This window comes from Lissotriton vulgaris, chromosome 12 (genome assembly GCF_964263255.1).
Source record: "Lissotriton vulgaris chromosome 12, aLisVul1.2, whole genome shotgun sequence".
Taxonomy (NCBI): Eukaryota; Metazoa; Chordata; class Amphibia; order Caudata; family Salamandridae; genus Lissotriton; species Lissotriton vulgaris.
Window position 1 is genome coordinate 493,751,019 of NC_141700.1, and position 20,109 is coordinate 493,771,127.

At 48.4% G+C, this 20,109-nt stretch overlaps 1 protein-coding gene across 1 annotated transcript in view; it reads left to right on the forward strand.

The window, feature by feature from the left end:
• Window positions 1-19,782, forward strand: part of ATP6V0D1 (ATPase H+ transporting V0 subunit d1) — a 368,906-nt gene extending 349,124 nt beyond the window's left edge. Inside the window, exon 8 of the mRNA XM_086945246.1 lies at window positions 18,916-19,782. Within this exon, the coding sequence (XP_086801372.1) occupies window positions 18,916-19,077 (162 nt within the window). The 3' untranslated portion in view covers window positions 19,078-19,782. The remainder of the gene's footprint in view (window positions 1-18,915) is intronic.
• The last annotated feature ends 327 nt before the right edge of the window (window positions 19,783-20,109 follow it).

The following is a 20,109-nucleotide window of genomic DNA, read 5'->3' on the forward strand; positions in this document are numbered from 1 at the left end:
TTTGAAGGGGCTGCAATACAACTTGGGCCCTCTACCTAAATGGCAGTTTATTACAATGAGGGAGGCACAGGATCTATTTGGCCCTAACCAAGGCCAGTTTCTACACGGAGTCTGCAGAATCCCAGATGTTACAGTTACTATTAGACCCTGGGTCATCTCGGGCATTCATTTCTCATATTTACTTTTATTTACATGACTCTTAGGTAGATCACCAAATTGACACAACAGGACTCTGGGAGAAATGAACTGATTATCTGCCTGAGCCGCTTTCTGTTAGTGCCTGGAGAAGAGGGTTCGCACAAGTCAAGGAGGTGGCTAGTAATGCCAGGGTTTCAGCCTATCCTGTTTTATTACATACACCAAGCCCATATGACCCGCAGCGTTTACATAGTATTAACAGAGCTCGGTCGGACTCTTTCTCTAGGTGTGAGTCTGCTCAGGCGTCCTTTCTCCATATGACGTGAGACTACGGCAAACTACAAGGGTTTTGGGAAGAGGTCCTACAGGTTCTACGCGAGATTACACATGTGCGCCTGTGGAAACCTCTGTCAGGCACTGGCTGCTTGGGGTACTTCCAACTCCTACGCTCGAGGCCAAGATGAACTTTTGGTTCGCTCTCCCGGGATTATGCTCACTAAACGATGGGTGGCCATCCTTTGGACGCAGCCCACTGCACCATCGGTTCTGAAATTGCTAGAGGACATGCATGAATGGGGCATGGTGGAGGAGAGGCAGCTACAGGCGGGAAGGACTGATGATCCTGCGGAACAAGATTTGGAAAACTGTGAGGGGATGTTGAACAGCTTGGCGGAGGTGGAACTGCCGACATATGGTTTCTCAATAACCCCTCAGAATCCAGAGGCATCCCCTGTGGAGGGTTACAGTGTGAGCTTGTAAGCTGGATTTGGGTGGGTGCATATTCCTGAGTGTTTGTGTGTGCGCGTGCGCGTTCCACTGACAGCATGTTGGAGTTACTATGACCCTTCCTCCTCCCCTCCCCGCATGTTCTCTTTGCCACTCTCTTGTGTTCTGTCCTTCCCCACCTCCTCCTTTGTGGGGTGTAGGTAGGGGATCTCTGTCATTAGAGGAATATTTATATAGTTACATGCTGCCGCTGTAGGAAGGTGGATATCTGACTATGGTTGCCCCCAACTTTTTGCCTGGTGTTTTGCTGGTTTTTTGACTTAGTTGACCTGGGGCCCTGCTATTCAGGACCCCAGGCCCACTGCTCTCTCTGTAAAATGGATTCCATGTACTCTAGGTACATATCTAATTGGATACTGAGTCACCTTATCAACCCCTGTACAGTGTACCTTAGGTACCCAGGGCATAGGTGCACCCAGGGCCTACCAGGGGCTGCAGCATATATTATGCCACCCCTGGCTGGCCATCCAAATCTGACACAACTGGCTGATCGATCAGCTGGGGCGAGGTGGTGTAATCACCCTTTGCTTTAGATATAGTATCCCTATATCTAACCCTAAAATGGACACATATCATCCTATCAGTCACTCCTATGGCAGGCCTTATCAATCCTGAAGGCAGAGTGCTTGGAATTATGTGAGATGGTGCTCTAGCATGAGCTGAGCCTGTCTGCAGCTTTCGGAACCAAGTCCTTTAGCTGTTTCCATGATAACGCTATACCATATACTCTTAAGTGCATTATAATCCTTGCGGTTATTGCCAACTTTGGTATAACATTAGCAAAACATGTCGAGTAAGGTGTCATACGAATTGGAATACTACCCCCTCGCCAATTCTGGTGACGGGGGTAGCATTCCACCCTTCTAGAGGGACACGACATGCATGTAACTGTGAACCCCGGTTAAAGTTAACTCTAGCCTCAGCATCACAAAATGGATGCTGCCACCACAGACACAAGTCTGACCTCCTGCTGCTGGGAGTCCTTCCAGCGAGGGAGGCTTGGACAAAGGGTTTCCTGCCTTGGGAGGTGCTAGCACCACACCAGACAGGATTTTGTGTATTAGGTAGGACAGGGCTGAAAGGAATGAGACATGCCTGGGGCACACAAGGTGTCCCTGTGCATACTCCGGTCTAAACCAGTTCCTGGGGCACTCCAGCCCCAGAGCTGGCGCAAGACCGGACAAAGGATAGGGGGTGTAACCACCCCCCTTCCTGGTCCCACCCAGAGGAGGGACCTAGTCGTAGTACAGCCCCCTTTAGCCGGAAAAAGGTAGGAGCTGGTCCCATTCCAGATTAGATTATCCTGAACAACTTTACAAGAAGAAACTCTGGACTTCGACGTTCTGCTCCACAGAAGACTGAAGAAATCTCCCTTGTGGGCAAGGAGTGTCCACCCTGCACAAGCAGGCACCATCAGCGTCCAGTGGCTTCCCTTTGTCGTCTTCCTGCAAGGATCCAGACTTCAGAGCCCGACGAGACCCGGATTCCCAGACCTCTCCGACCTCTACCTACATCTGCAGCACTGCTGAGATCCGTGGGTGCCACGAGACACGTGAGACCGGCCATCTTGAAAGAAGCAGCACTTCGCTCCAGCACGACTTCAGAGGCATCCTCGTCCAAGTGCTTTGGGGACTGAGAAGCCCCGACCCCGAGCAGCTCCTGCACCGAAGATCAGCCCTCCAGCATCCACGAGATCTGCGTGGGGCCCTTCTGCCTGTTTGCTGCTCGACGCGTTGCCTGGTCACTTGCCGGCTGGCTGGTGACCTCCTAGACTACGAACTCCGACAATTTCACTGCTGGTCTGGTTGCTCCAGACTGGCCCTTGCTCTCTTCCAAAAGAGGAGCACCCAGGACCCTCCTGGTCCACTCCAGACGCCGTTTCCACTCACCGCGTGGGTTGCCTTTGCCAAGGCCTGTTGACTCCGACTCCGAAGCCGACACCGCCGACAGCGAGAGCCTGCGTGGGACAGCTCGGGCCTCCATCCTGGTCGTCGAAGACACCACCTGGTCCACGTGGCTGCAGAGACAAGCGTCCACCCTCACCTGATCACGACGACGACATCTGGTTCCACTCCTGGTTCCACTCCAGTCACTGGCTAGTGACTTTGAACATTGTCCCCTCTGCTTTCAGGTTCTTCTCTTCACTGATCCACCCTTGGATCACACCGGACATCTTCCTCCTGACCGCCTGCAGCATCTTTTCCTCCAGGCTCCATAGACTTCACTGCCGGAACCCGACACGACTTGGCACCTATGCACCCGCAGCCTGTGGGTGAGGTAACACGAGCATTTCGGTGCTCAAGGGTAGCTTGACTCTCCTAGTGTCCAGTTCCACAGTCGTTTTAGTCCTATCTAGTCAGGGACGTCCGTACTCACCTTTTTCTTAAACTGTACTGTCCATAGACGTTTGTACGAATCTCGCGTGTGAGTTCACACTCTGCACACGCGCTCCGTGGGCCTCCTATTACTTATCTCAAGTTAGTATAGCGTGGTCCCAGCGATCCTACAGCCTCTGGACAGCTCCATTCCTATTATCGACTTTCACATTCCACTTACTTAGTATATGGTTTGTCGTGCCCCTAGGGCACCATTGTGATTTGTGCAACTTAAACGTATTTTTCCTAAGAGTTTTGTCATGTGCTTAGCCCTCTGATCTCATAAAGAGTTCAGAGGTGTATGTTAGTTAATAAATATATATTGTTTATTTTCATAACAACCTGTGTGGTGTCCTTTCATGTGGTATTCAAGGGGTTATATGTCGTAAAACAGCTGGCTTCACATGCCAAAAGAGTTTAGCCTAAGACTGCTTTGTCCATGCTACCATTAGGATAGCTGGTCTATAAGGTTGACTTTACAACCAATCACCATAAGGGTTGTTTGGACTGATACAAGGTGATCACTAGAACTAGTGAGCATCATATATCAGGCCAACTTCTCACAGCCGCTGCTCATTTCTGTATAATCTTTTGTTGTTAAGTTGTAATATCATACAATGATTTCATGCAATGGGGCAATTCTCACTGTTATCGCATTGGTTTTAGAGTGGGAATGGATACTGCTCTGCTTTACTAAAATCCCATGCGCTATCTTACTGTGCCTTGATTTAGTACTGATTACAATAAAAAATTGGATAGATCGCCCTGCAAGTGTCAGACTGTTAATGTCCAATTCGCAGGCACATTACTGCTCCAGATCCTGGTCCTGCTCCAAGTCACAGTCTTCAAGCAAGTCAAAGGAGTCTAAGCAGGACTCTTCTCCCATTTGTCCCTTCCACACCAGGGATATGCAGCAGATTGGACTTCAGAACTATTGTCCGACTCCAAACCTATTCTGTGGTCCTGATGTACCCCTTCATCGTGTCTGGGACATTCAGGGCTATAGCTTGGGGTTCAAGTTTAATCCTGGTTTCCAGCAGGGGCATGTCTAAGGATTGTTGGCCTTATGCATCATATTGGTTCTATGTGTCTGTTGGCACATCTGAGTTTTGAATTGCACTTCACTTTCAATGAGCTCACATTATGTTTTTTTGTCCTTTGTACAGCGCCCACTTATTGATGAGCCATCCTGAGACCTTTATGGTGGCAGGCTTGGCAGGTTCACTGAATGTCCGGATGGCAGCACTGAGCAGAGCACAAATGGAAACTTCATCCAGAGGTGGCTCAAGGCATCTTTGGGCAGTGTCACGATTACCACATGCGGGTGTTTCGAATAGGAGATACCCTGGGAGACTCATTCCATCTGCAGTGGGGCACAGGGCTCCTGTATGCCTTCCCACCACTACCCCACCGTCTCTAAGTTCTGAGGAGGGTCAGGCAAGACCTGGTTCAAATTATTTTATAATTATTTTGATACCTTCAGATTGGGCCAGAAAAGTGTGGAACTTTGGCGGGTGAGCCTCAGCTTTTACCTTTCAGTTAGACGTCTATTTCGAGAGGACCTCCTGCCTCAGCAACAGAGTATAGGCCTACAGCCGAGTCTCCACAACTTACAGGGCCCATACATTGATATTGAGCTGCTACAATTGAACTGTTTCAATTTAGCTGTTGTAGTAGTAGATATTAATCTTGCAGTTAGCTGCCCATCTACCAAATCTGTATGTTCGGGTGGTTTGGGGACTTTGGCTGGGGGACTGTCAAGTTGATTTTTCACGGGCCAAGTTATCTGATATTTGTTGTTTGTGGCTACCCATGTCAGGAACTTAGGGGTGCAAATCGATGATACACTATCGATGAAACAGCAGGTCAATAAAGTGGCTGGTACCTGCTTTACTATCCTGAAATGGCTGCGGAAGATTATCTGGATGTTGCCTGCTGATACCCAGAAGACCGTAGTCAATGCCCTCATTACATCTCGGCTTGACTACGGTAACATCCTTTACCTGGGTTCCAACTCAGCCGTGCTTAGGCGGCTTCAGCTAGTCCAGAACTCCGCAGCCAGGTTGCTGTGTAAAATCCCTAGAACAGCAAGGATTTCTAAGCGCCTTAAAGACCTGCATTGGGTCAGGGTGGAGAACCGGGTTCGGTTCAAAGCCCTGAGCTACATGTTCAAAATAAAGGCAGGAATCGCACCAAGGTACTTGCAAAAATTAGTTAGGCCCTACTCACCTGCACGTAACCTTCGTTCCTCTAATGCAGCAAACTTTGTGGTACCCAGATTTAAACTGGCCAGAATGGGAGGGAGATCCTTTTCCTATCTGGGACCAGTCCTCTGGAACTCCCTTCCTTCAGTTCTACGTAAGGAGGAAAACTTCGCCAGCTTTAAGAAAAGCGTTAAAACGTGGCTATTTAACAAATAAATAATTGTGGCCTCTGGCTGTTTTTTGCTTTCTATGCTGCTGGTCTCTGTCCTGGCGCCGGGAAACCCTTTGTGGGTATCTGTGCGCATTACAAATGCAAAAAATAAATAAATAAATAAATAAATCTCTGGCCCAGCTAAGCTTTACAGTGAACACCATTATTTGCCAGTCCTTTTGGATGTTCTATGATTTTCTGATCCACCGCCATTATTCAAGTTGCCAGCTCAGATGCACTTTCAACCGCCATTATTCGAGTTGCCAGCTCAGATGCACTTTCAACCGCTATTTTTCAAGTTACCAGTTCTGATGCATTTTCAAATATGTCACTTTCACATACATGTTTCTATCAACAACTTTTAATATGTCTCAATGGGACCTTCATTTGGTCATTATGTTCCTGGTGTAAACTTCTTTCATGTTCTTACACAGATGTTCTCTCTGACTGCCAACTTTGAAAAGGGTATCCCTCATAATACTTTATAAACAAAATGAATCCATTTAACAAAAAAGGGAAAAGTGTACCTACGATGGTTGGGAACACCCTGGTTGTTTTTGGTACCCCTCACTCACCAACAGGCCCCTTGGTGTCATGCTTCATCATAGGGGTCCTCGCACCTCTCTACGGGATGCGGCATGCTGCGACCTACGGTTACGTGGGAGCACTTATATCGGCTATGTGTGGTGTAGGTGAGGGAATTTTTTATGTGAGAGCGTGGTGGGGTTCTTAGTGGGTGATGTTTGAAAAGTGCCTGGCTCATAGAGTGTCACAAAAAACTTTATTTGGTCCCCAGGCTGGTACTATTAAAATGGTGAGAAAAGAGGTATATTGCGCAAACAATGTGCGCCACCTCCTATGTGTGCGTCAACATGTTTCGGTGTAAAAACACCTTCTTCAAGACTGGGGTACACAAATCCCCACCCTACTCACGTTTTTCTACTTTTTCAGGGTGTATTGCTAAAAAAGTGAGATTAAAAGTGCAGGTAATACAGTGTCTTCTATGCTCTGTGCCACTCTAAGTACCCGCACTCCGACCTGCATAATGTCTGCAGCTTGTGCCTCTCACCGGAGCGCAAATTAGAGGATTGTGAGGCTTGTGGATCGTTGCAATCGAAAACGACATTGCTGGATCATTCGGCTCGACGAAGGGACCTGCAGTGACAAAACATTGAACACACTCTGGTGTGGAATCAATCACAGAGACAATTAACAGATCTAGTGTTGATAAACCGCTGCACCCAACCCTCTCTACAGTGGTGAAACGCTGAAAATAACGGCCCTTCATCAACCCTGTTCCACAGATCGTACTACCAGCAGCAGACCACTCCAAATGCCCAAAAATAAGCCTCCAGGTTCCCACACCCTCTATCCAAAGTGTTAGAAATGGGGTAACCAATTCTACAGGGGGTAGCATGGAGCAGAGCGGGCAGGTCAAACTTCAGAGGACATGTGTGAAGCATCCACGCAGTACCCACAGACGACACACCAGGCACACTACAAAAGAGGCACGACACCGCTTCTGGTTGGAAAAAGAATAAATGTTGTATTATCGCCAACCTGCAAAGGTAAAACACAACAATAGCAGTAATCACAAGGGGGCGCCAGCTGGCGCCAGAGCAATGAATACCAGGGGGATTATTTACAAGGAAAAATGGGAGAAGTAAGAAAAATGGTTAAGGAAGTCCATTAGTGTCCAGCTGAAATGAAAAGGATGTTAGCAAATGCATAAACATAGGGTTAATATCGCAGGGCCAACACAGGTATTAATCCCTAGCATCACCTGTGTAGAAGACTGTAAGCGTAAAACAAAACCTTACGCGTGAAGACCCCTCATGCATGGCATCAGCATAAAATCAACCAATATGCGTAAAACATCAGTATGCATATAGCAGCCAGCACTCTGCATCAAGATAAACATTAGGCATGACACATTTAACATGGGGCATGAAACTTCAGGCCTAAGAACATCAGCATGACTTGAATTAGCACCTCCTGCAAAAGTACATAAACACCTAGCATCAACATCTGGCATAGGCAGGCAGAATCACATATAACATGGGCACCATCAAATAGTTAGAGCACAGGAGCATAACTTTAACAGTAGCACCATTACCCCTAAATGCAAGTTAAACATAAGCAGGGGGACATCTGGGCATCCTCCTCAATGCGAGTGCACGATTTAATAGATCAACCCTGGGCATCTGTGCTGTTAATGCCCAGTTCAGGAGCCTCAGTTCCTTTTGGGCTGCTTCAGTTTACCAGGGGCCAACGGGGCCCAACAGCAGGTTCCAGCAGGTGGCCTCTGCAATCCTTCAAGGCCTCTCCCTCCGTGAAACACTAATCCTGGGGGCGGGCACCGACCCTGTGCCCCGACACCCCCTCCAACACAGTCTAAGGAGGCCCCCACTCACCGGGCTCTTCCGGGCAGGCTGCACCTCCGGTACTTTAAGGCAGAGGGCCAGGCACTGACAATGTGCCTCGGGCCCCCCTCTGTACTCCTGAAGATAGCCGCTGCCTCTGATGTTAACCCGGGGCTCCCACAGCGCTTCCAGGCAGCACAGCTCCTTGAGGACACAATCTTCCTAACACAGCGCTGTTGGATCATGCAACACAGCGCTTAGCAGGTACAGCGCTCCCAGATTATAGCGCTTAGCAGGCAATCAATTCCTTTGTGGGCCAGCGCTTTCAAGGGCACAGCAGGCTACAAGAGTCCTGGGCAAGGACAGCGCTTTGAAGGCACGCAGCGCTTCTTCTAGGCCCAGGGCTGAGATGTAGGCAGTATAGCTCTTTAGCAGGCACACAGCGCAAGGTGGGGGGGGGGGCGGACGGTCCCAGCAGCAAGCCCCAGGGGCCCATGGGTAACACTCCTCACCTCCTGGGGGGTCCAAGGTGCTCCTTCCCTTCCAGGCGCTTCTGGGAGCAGCGCTTGCGTGGCTCAAGATTCCGGCAGCTTCAGGGACCTAGGAGGGCCCTCCTTCTTCAGGGGCCCGGGGGACAGAGCAGCAGGCACTACTGGGCCAGGTCAACAGTCAGTGGGGGCTTCATCAAAACAGGGCGGTAGGCTAACACCATCCTCCACTGGAGCGTGGCCCTCCTCCTGAACAGCAGCCTGAACTCCTGAAGTGAGGCTTCCACTTGCCCTGGGGACAGTAGGGGGGTTCCAGATGGGTGCAGGGTCCAGCACACAGGCCCAAGTGGCGGTACCCCCTGTCAGCAGGTCCCCTCACGTTCCTGTCTCAGCTCTGTCTCTGCTCATCACATCTCTACTGCTCTCCCTATACCAGAAAGGCTGGAACCTTCTAGAAGGTCCCTCCAAATGCTGGGATTGCTGGGTACCAGACAACAGGGGAGGAGTAAAGCACCCTGGGCTCAGGTTTTCCCTCCAAATGCAGGGGTGGCTGGGTACCGAACAACTAGACTGCTAACCTCCTGCAGTCAGGTGGCACAACGCATAGCCTTGGCAGCCATTTTAAATGCAAAACACAAATGCAGAATTTCACCAGGGTACATGTTTACAATGGGAGAAAATAAATGTACACACCATTGCATTGCATTTAACATTAACATGGCGTCTCACACCATACATGGCCTATTCAGTAACCTTTACCATGGGGGAGACATCCTGAATTAGGGGGCGAAAAGCGAAAAATTTTGGGGGAAAGGGGCCAAGTCCAACACAAAGGCAATACCCTATGGATGAACTGGGCAGGCATATTTTCTTAAGCTTTTCTGCCTCTCGCCTTCCGTTTCTGTTTCGGAAACTCAGGCAAACCTCACTCACACTGATTTTAGTGGCTCCCACATGGGCTTGTCAACCATGGTTCACCACACTGTTAGACCTATCAGTGATTCCACATCAAAAGCTGCACCTCAGTTCCCGCCTTCTCACTCAGAACCATGGAGAAATCAGGCACCCAAATCCCAAGGAGCTCAACCTAGCGATCTGACTCCTGAAGTAGTAGAATTTGGATACTTAAGTTTGCCATCAGATTGTATGACAATTCTTAAAAAATCAAAAGAACCTACTACTAGGGCATGTTATGCTGGGAAATGGAAGAGATTTGTTGTATATTGTTACAACATTATTAATTCGCTAGATGTATCTATACAAATTACTATTTGTTACCTTTTGCATCTACAGCGAGCTGGCTTATCCTATACATCCATTTGGTTTCACCTTGCTGCAGTGACCACACATTTGCAAATCAGACAACACTTATCCTTGTTCGGGGTTCCAGTAATTGAGGCTTTTATGGAAGGCCTTAAGAGTGATACCGCCCAGGGTATCGCCTGCACCAGTTTGGAACCTTAACATCTTTCTCACAAGGCTCATGGGTCCACCTTTTGAGCCCTAACACAATTATTCATTACAATTTCTTTTATGGAAAGTTACCTTTCTAATTGCTATCACTTAATTAATTAGGAGTTGGTGAGCTACAGGCATTAACCTTAGAAGAACCCTTCTTTCAACTTCATAAAGATAGAGTAGTTATTTGCACAAACCCAAAATTCCTTCCAAAAGTTGTTTCTGCTTCTCATATTAACCAATCAGTTGAGTTACTGGTGTTCTTTCTTCAACCTGATTCAATGGCAGAAATGGCTCTTCACACACTTGATGTCAAGGGAGCACTATTCTAATATATTGAGAGTACAAAAGATTTTCGTACAACAAAGCAACTTTTTGTGCCATTTGCTCCACTTCACAAAGACAATCCTATCTCTAAATCTGGTATTTCTAGATGGATTGTTAAATGTATTAAAACTTGCTATGCTAAAGCTAATAGAACGTTATGTATACCTCCTAGAGCACATTCCACTTGAAAAAAGGAGCATCTATTGCCTTTTTAGGCAACATTCAAATAGCTGATGTATGTAAAAGAGCAACATGGTCTACACCATACACTTTTACTAAACATTATTGTGTGGATGTGTTAGCATGTCACAAGCTAATGTAGGCAGTGCTAAAAAGACTTTTTCAAACAACTGCAATACCTACCGGTTAGCCACCGTTTTGGGAGAATATTACTATATAATCTATGCAAAGCATGGGTAAATACAGCACACATGCCTCAAATGTTACATACGCCTGGACATCTCTATACTTCATGTACGTACTCCATTCTCACCCTTTTGCGGGAAAACAATCTGGCAATGGAGTCCATTCCCATGAGCAATATCACCAAAAGGAGAAGTCACCTTACCTCGTGACTGGAAAAGACTTATTCAAAGAAAAACAACTTGCAAACATACGGACCAAACAGTAGATGGCAGGAGTATGCAAAGCATGTGAATCTACATCTCTACGTGCCAGGAATAGATGCTTGCTGAGTAAGTAACAATCCTTACGCAGTTCACCACAAGAACCACACCTTGGGAAACCAGATGACCCCTCACAACTCTGGTTGCTCCCAGCAACACTCCTGCTACGCAGTCTCCTTTTTCAGTGTGCCTTACACACTGAGAACATGGCTGGGCTTATCCACCTGAGCAAACTGGGCTCCTGCAGGGCCAGGTATTCTTCTTTCCTTTCTGAGGAAGCAGGCAGGCTTCTAGGCAGACCCACAGCCTCTCTAGAAATGTGTACAGTCTTCGGGTGATGTCCCTTCACCTCTAGGAGACGGTTGTTATGCAGACACAGCTGTGGTCTCTCAGCAGCATTTTCCTGTACTTTTCGAATCGCTCCATTCCTTGGTCAAGAAGAACTTGGAACTGGAACAAAATGGGATGGTTTGGGTCCCACTTTTTCACTCATTTTCCAGACAAGGGATTTTGATTCACTTTCTATAGCCCTGGAACCTGTTTGTGGTGAATTCTTTTCAAATGTCATTTTTCCAGTTGTAGTGCACCAGACAGACTTTTTGCAAGATGTTTGCTCTCATAGCAAGTAGTGATGATGTGCGCTTCAAGCAGGAGTAGCCAAAATATGGGCACAATCACATATGAAGACTCTTCACTGGCTGTTGTCAGTCTTCTTGAAGTAGCAGTTTGGGAAAGACAAAAGGGCAGGCCATGTCTAGAAAAGTCCTCACCGTAAACAATACCTGCTGACTCCCCCTCTCTCCTCCCACCCTGCAAATGGCAGGAAAATATAATCAGCAATCACTTGCTTGCCCTCATACAGTTTCTAGCCCTCTCTCCAGGGTCTGGTTCTTAAACCTCCAACAAAGGAATGCAAGCAGTAGGCTTCCACTGTATATGGATGATTTATCCCTCTTGTGAAATGCTAAACCAGAGACCATGCAAAATGGATCCCACTGGCCAGTTGGTTTAAGCTAAGCTGCTTGATAATTCAGTCTCCTGGCTTGCTGAAATATATACTAGCGATTGCAGCACCTACTGTATGATTGTCCACTTACTCTGGAGTTTTGTTCCAAGGTTTGGGAAGTTGTTACCAAAGTCTTTAAGATTTCGGATTATTTTTCAAATGGATTATGTGTAAATCCTGTGCATAGCCATACTTTTTACCTGTGCATGTATGAATGATTTGATTTCCTCATCTGACGCCATTAATAAATTACTCTTACTTAGAATGATTTTAGAGTACTTTGTTAATACCTGGTGGGCCTGGATTATTTTTTACCAGAAATGGTGCTAACCTCAGCCTTTGTTAATTATATGTTCGAGGCATGAGGGCTGCTGAATTCATATCTGTGCATAGATCGCCGCCTAGTGTTGGGTCCGGATGATTGCACATTGTTGTCCTGGAAGAGTCTTCGAAGTATCACAAGATAGGTGGCTCCTCCCCTGGACTACAGTGCGCATGGGCGCATCCTCTCCATCCCCAGATAGTTTTTTTCCGCCATTGGGTTCGGATGTCTAATCTCAACTCCAGTTAAAAAACTTGTACTCTTTCTATTCCTAAGGCCAAAAGGCCTTCATAGCGTCGGTATTGTATCGTTCGGTGCCTGGCCCTTTCGGTTCTTCAATCGACGTCGAAAGAAGTATTTCTCTCGACAACACAGGCCCAGACTACATCGACGATGGAACGGACCCCGTTTAAGCGGTGCCCCGTTTGTAATTCAAAATATTCGAACTTAGATGTGCACCCAGTGTGCAATACATGTTTGTCCCCCAACCACGACGAGTCAAAATGTTTCGCCTGCTCGAGGTTCCGCTCAAAGAAGACTATTAAACTTCGACGCGGGGCGAGGCAGTCGGCCCAGCAGTCGGCTCCAGCACCTGCAAACATCTTCGATGCCGGGGACGAGGAACTCTTCCAAGATGAGGAAGAGGCGGAAGAGGACATTCCCGAAGAAATGTCGGAACCGGCGTTGGAGCAGGACTCCAATTTCGAGGTGGACGAGCCAGACGAGGAATTCGTCCACGACCAAGACGTCGTCGAGGTAGGGGACAACGATGAGGCCCTTGCGGCTGTTGATGACGACTCTGGTGGAGAACCGAGTCCGCCCGCAGTTACGGGGCCTATCATTAACATTCAGCCCTCTCCGGCTCCGGTTGAGGCATCGCCGAAAGGCCTTAGCCAAGATCCATCCTCTCGGTCTACAGCCCCGTGACATAGCCAGGCTAAGACCCTTTCAAAGGAGCCATCGGTCGATTCTGCAAAATCGAAACCGAAACAGACGGAGCCGAAATCGAAACCGAAACTACTCAAGATGGTGGTCGGTTCGACGTCGACGAACACCTCTAAGGCTGTCGACGATCCTTCGACGCCGAAGATACCCGTCGGCGCCAAGACTGGGACTTCGAAGCAGGGCTCGGCCAGCAAGCACGTCGCCTCGAAGGGCTCGGCGTCGGCGACGACTACCAAACATGGCGAGAAGGGCAAAGGACTACCGTTGGGTAAAAGTCTCGAGCCACCCCTCTCAGGACTCAAGGCTGGGCTTGCGAAGAGGGTCGAGGCCACGGCCAAGGACGCCCCGAAATTGTCGTCAACGTCCAAGGATGGAGGCGCACCGCGCCGGGAGCTCGATTCGACGCGGTCAAGCGAGCGGCCTACACAGGCGTCGAAGAAACCCGAAACAGCCGCTTCAGGTTTGAAGCCTGCGGAATCGACGCCTCTTAAGTTTGGCCTTCCGCCCACGGCCCGTCCAAAGCATCTCGAGGCTTCCAAGATGGCGAAAGTGTCCTCACATGAACAGGTCGTCTATCATGAGCCTTCTTACGACAACCAGGCAAAACTGTTTATTGACTCGTAGTCGGGCAGGCTTACCGTCCACAAGCGGAAGATCGCGCCTGAACATCCTTTGGAAGGTTACAGGATTCCCCTCAAAAAGAAATTGGTCTCCACCACCTCTCCGGTTCTTGTTGAACCTCTTCAGGACTATTCGCACCATACTTTTCATTCTCCAACACAGAGTGAGGAGGACTTGAATGTGGACTATGGCCAAATGGCCTTCTCTTACAACACTGACACTGATCAGGATGTCTCAAATCAATGGGCAGGAGCAGGCGATGACCCTGATGACCCCCATACCGCTCCAGACTCAGTCCTACAATGTGAAACCATCTCCAACTGAGGACACTGCAGCATTTAATGCATTAATAGAGCGGGCTGCCCTTAACCATGACGTCGAAATGCATGCTGAGCCAGTGGATGAAGATTTCTTATTTGACACCTTCTCCACATCTGAACGCTCCACCAAGACTCTGCCCATGCTTAAGGGGGTCCTCAAGCATGCCACAGCCATTTTCAAGGAGCCAACCAAAGCCAGGGTTATCAATCCCCGGATCGACAAGAAATACAGGCCTGCCCCAGTGGACCCCACCTACATCAAAGGCCAGCTCCCCTTGGACTCCCTCGTGGCGGCTAATGCACGCAAAAGGGCTAACTCTCAATCCACTGGTGACGCTCCCCCTCCGGACAAAGAGTCAAAGATCTTTGAAGCGTCTGGGAAGCGTGTGGCAGCGCAAGCCGCTAACATTTGGAGAATAGCCTATACACTGGCCCTGTTGGCTAGATACGACAGGGCGCACTACGACACCCTAGAAAAATTACTGCAGCACATGCCTGATATGTACAGAGAGGCAGCAGAAATGGTTATACAAGAGGGGAAACTGATCTCCAATGCGTCAATCAAATGCGCACTGGACGCAGCAGACACTGCAGCAAGGGCAGTAAATACTAGCGTGATGCTGCGACGCCATGCATGGCTGCGCATCTCAGGGTTTAAATCCGAGATCCAAACTACTCTTCTCAATCAGCCGGTTAATCCGGACTTCCTGTTTGGACCGGAAGTTGACACAACACTTGAGAAAATGAAAAAGGACACAGACAGCGAAATCCATGGGGGCTCTCCAGTCACAGCAGTTTCGGGGCAGTTCCTTTCGTCGCTCCGGTAACAGGGGAGCAACAAGAGGACAGGCTCTACAGCATTCCCAGTACGCCAAGGTCAACACGCAATCTGCCTACACTAAAAACACCAGAGGTGGATACCGTGGGAACAGCGCCAAAGGGAGAGGCCGCGGCAATAACAACGCCAGGTCCTCCACTCCCAACAAACAGTGACTTCTTGTCACTGCCCCCCGACCATCTAACACCTGTCAGGGGGAGACTCCAGCAGTTCCTGCCACTCTGGGAAAACTTCACAACAGACAGGTGGGTGAGACAACTTATCCGGTACGGCTATTGTCTAAAACTAACCTCCACCCCCCCCCCAACATACCCCCAAGAAACCGTCCTATGTCCGCAGAGCACACGCACTTATTGCAGCAAGAAGTACTCTCCATGCTGCAAAAAGGAGCCATAGAACTCGTGCCTGTCGAAGAAAGGGGTGCAGGGGTGTACTCCCTGTACTTCTTGATTCCAAAATGATTCCAAAAAAGGACGGGTCCCTGCGGCCCATTCTAGACCTCAGACCCCTCAACCAATACATCCTTTCAGAGCACTTTAACATGCTAACCTTACAACAGGTCCTGCCGCTGCTCCGTCAGGGCGACTTCCTAGCCACCCTGGACCTCAAGGATGCATATTTCCACATTCCCATTCACCCAAGTCACAAAAAATATCTCAGGTTCACAATCGACAATCAGCATTACCAATTCAAAGTTCTGCCGTTCAGGGTCACTACTGCTCCCAGGGTCTTCACCAAGTGCTTGGCGACTGTGGCGGCGCACCTTCGCAGGCAAGGTGTTCACGTGTATCCCTACCTGGACGACTGGCTCGTGCATGCCAAATCTGCCATGCAGTGCGGCCGCGACATGTCGCGGACCATTCACCTCCTTCACAGTCTGGGGTTCTCTCTCAACTACGCAAAGTCTCACCTGCAGCCACCCCATGTGCAACAGTACCTGGAGGCAACACTAAACACCCAGTCTGCCACGGCGCAGCCGAACCCGGCCACGGTCAACAGCATGCAAACGCTCATCCGGAGGTTCCAACCTCAGCGATCCCTCCCAGCGCAGGTGTTCATGCAACTGATCAGCATGATGGCATCCTGCATATTCATAGTCCCGCACGCGAGGCTCCACATGCGTCCCCTTCAAGAATGCTTAGCCCGTCAGTGGAACCAGGCTCATGGCCATCTAAAAGACCTAGTGTTGGTGACCGGTCGTGCTTACAACTCTCTGCATTGGTGGAACCCACAAAACCTTTGCAGGGGACGACCGTTCCAAGAGCCTGTCCCACAGATAGTGCTAATGACGGACGCATCTCTCCAGGGTTGGGGAGCGCATGTACTCCACTACACAGTGCAGGGACTATGGACAGCACAACAGCAGAGTATGCATATCAATGTGTTGGAACTGATGGCGATCTTCATGGCACTGAAGGCATTCAAGTTGCACCTGTGCAACAAGGTCGTGTTAGTCCGGAAGGACAACATGACCGCCATGTATTACATCCAGAAGCAGGGAGGCACGCACTCCCCACAGCTGTCTCACCTAGCCCAGAGCATGTGGAAGTGGGCCATTCAGAGGAACATCTTCCTCATGGCGGAGCATCTCCCGGGTGTCGACAACCAAATGGCGGACCTGCTCAGCAGGCACAGTCATCAGATGCACGAGTGGGAGATCCACCCGTCGGTTCTCCATCCGTACTTCCAACAGTGGGGTCATCCAGACATCGACCTCTTCGCCACAAGCGATAACGCAAAATGCCCAAACTTCGCCGCCAGGTTCCCACACCCTCAGTCTCAGGGCAATGCGATATGGATGAACTGGTCCGGCAGATTTGCGTATGCTTTTCCGCCAGCCCCCCTCATACCTCTGGTGGCGCTCAAACTGCGACAGCACTCCATGACACTCATCCTGGTGGTGCCACACCAACGGTTGCGCCTCACTCCCAGCCTCCTCACTCAGAGCCATGGCGACATTCAGCACCCAGATCCCCAACAGTTGAACCTTGCGATTTGGCTCCTGAGGTCATAGAGTTTGGATACCTGAACTTGCCTCCTGAGTGCATGAACATCATCAAGGAGGCAAGACGACCGACTACCAGGGCCTGCTATGCAGCCAAATGGAAGCGGTTTGTTATTTACTGCTCCAACAATAACATTAATCCGTTGGACGCATCTACGCAAAACATCATATGCTACTTGTTGCATCTGTACCAATGCAACCTGGCATACAGTTCCATCAGGATCCATCTGGCGGCCATAGCCGCTTACCTTCAAAACAGGCAGCACCTTTCCGTTTTCAGGGTGCCTGCCATTAAAGTCTTTTTGGAAGGACTTAAGAGAGTAATCCCTCCCAGACACCCCCCTTCGCCAGTCTGGAACTTAAATATCGTTCTCACCAGACTCATGGGGCCACCCTTTGAACCACTCCATTCCTGTGAAATACAGTTCCTCACCTGGAAGGTGGCCTTCCTAATAGCTATTACATCGCTGCGGAGGGTCAGTGAACTGCAAGCCCTCACAATTCAGGAACCCTACCTGCTAATTCATGCAAATATAGTGGTGCTTCGCACGAACCCTAAATTCATGCCAAAAGTGGTTTCGCAGTTCCACCTTAACCAGAATATAGAACTGCCAGTTTTCTTTCCTAACCCTGATTCAGTGGCAGACAGAGCACTGCACACCTTGGATGTCAAAAGAGCTCTCCTGTATTACATCGACAGGACAAAAGACTTTCGAAAGACTAAACAGCTGTTCGTTGCATTCTCTCCACAACATAAAGGCAACCCTATCTCCAAGTCGGGTATAGCCAGGTGGATTGTTAAATGTATCCAGATCTGTTATCAGAAAGCTAAGCGCACATTAACAGTTCCCCCTAAAGTGCATTCCACACGCAAGTTGGGGGCTTCCATGGCTTTCCTGGGTAATATTCCTCTAGAAGATATATGTAGAGCAGCCACATGGACCACCATACATACATTTACCAAACACTACTGCGTAGATGTACACTCCAAACAGCAAGCTGCTGTAAGACAGGCTGTTCTCAGAACTCTCTTTCAGACTGCTGCAGCTGGCACGGGCACCCGCCGGTAAGGAGGAAACTGCTATTTTTTCTATGCACAGATATGAATTCAGCAGCCCTCATGCCTCGAACGGAATATGCTACTTACCAGTATGCATCTGTTCTTGGCATGAAGGGCTGCTGATATTCATATTGCCCGCCCTCCTTCCCGGTGCCTGTCGCAGCTGTAGCTCTCAGAATCATTTTCAGGCATGGTCATCACTTTCAGTATTACACTCCATCTCTGCCACAATGGCGAAAACAATCTGGGGATGGAGAGGATGCCCATGCGCACTGTAGTCCAGGGGAGGAGCCACCTATCTCGTGATACTTCGAAGACTCTTCCAGGACAACAATGTGCAACCATCCGGACCCAACACTAGGCGGCGATCTATGCACAGATATGAATGTCAGCAGCCCTTCATGCCAAGAACAGATGCATACTGGTAAGTAGCATATTCCAAATGATCTTTTACCCGCCGACTGTTTTGAATGCCCCTCGATACTTTGAGTGAGGAATGTTGTTAATTCATCATTGGGAAAATTGTAAAACCGGATATATCCTAAAATGTATAGCTGTCATTTGGCCTACATGGTATACTTGTTTTGTATGCTCTTGAAAGTAGCTCGTTGTTAATTTATTTTCTTAGTACTCTTTACTTCCTAATAGCTTTATTGTATATTTGCATGTTCTGTTTCATATTTATATTCCCATACTATATTCAGTATTGGTTTTCGTCGTTTCGTTCTTCTAAAATTAATAACATAGCTCGAACATGAAAATGAGAGAAGCGCAGACCAAGTGATAGAATGGATGCTGACATGCTCTTTCTCCCTGTTGTAGGTTAAGTTGAATAAGCTGGCGTTCCTGAACCAGTTCCACTTTGGTGTGTTCTATGCATTTGTCAAGTTGAAGGAGCAAGAGTGCAGGAACATTGTGTGGATAGCGGAGTGCATTGCTCAGAGGCACCGAGCCAAAATCGACAATTACATCCCAATCTTCTGAGGGGTCCACCGAGCAGCCCCTCGTGTCGTGATGTGGATGTATGGAGGGCACGCCCGCTCCCAAACGACACAGAGGACCAAATGAGTGTGGTTGTGAGGATTGGATTCCGGGAGCTGTTTGGTCTTTTCCATCCAAGGCTGAGCCATGCTGCCACGTTTGAGGCTGCTTCTAGCATGGTGCCCATGCTCGCTGCGGCCTCTAGGAATGGCTTTGTTGAAGGATGCTTAGTGTATTTTATCTGTAACTGTCACTGTAATTCTACTGCAATGTCTGTGTACACACCAACATTGGTAATCATTCGTGGGGATGTGATCGGGTTAGAGCTGGTTTCATCTGCCTCTGTAGCTTTGGGGACCTGCATAAGGCAAAGGAGTCTGCGATTCGACCTTTGCCTGACGTCAGATTGTAATTAAGCCTGAAAAGAGCTGAAATATTCTAACTGATCCAAGGGAGGGTTGTGCACATTTGTCTGCAAAAAGGAGAAGACGGTCCAACTGACAGAACTAGTTTCCTGATTAGAAATGCATTGACACATATTTTAATCTTAGTCTTTATTTCCTCTCTGATAAAAATCCACGCCAGATGGATCTACCATTTGTGTAAGTCCTGCAGAAGGAAAACGTTCACTTGTGAAAAAATCCCTATTGGGGCGAAATTAAAGTAAGCAACAACTAGTATCGAGTCACCTTTTATGCAAAAAATAAAGGATATATGCGATTGATTTGGTCCATATATATATATATATATATATATATATATATATATATATATATATATATATATATATATATATATATATATATATATATATATATATATATATATATATATATATATATATATACAGTCCACATTGATTTGTGCTACTCAATCACTTGCAGCACATTGGATCTCTATTGACATCCACGTCTCTTACTGAAAGATCACCCTATGTACACAATTAAAAGGATGGCCGTGACGTGGTCATCCTACCCCGCCAGTGTGCAGTGCAGTTTGTAGGTTTCCCTAATCCCGCTTGGTACTAGTTGTGTA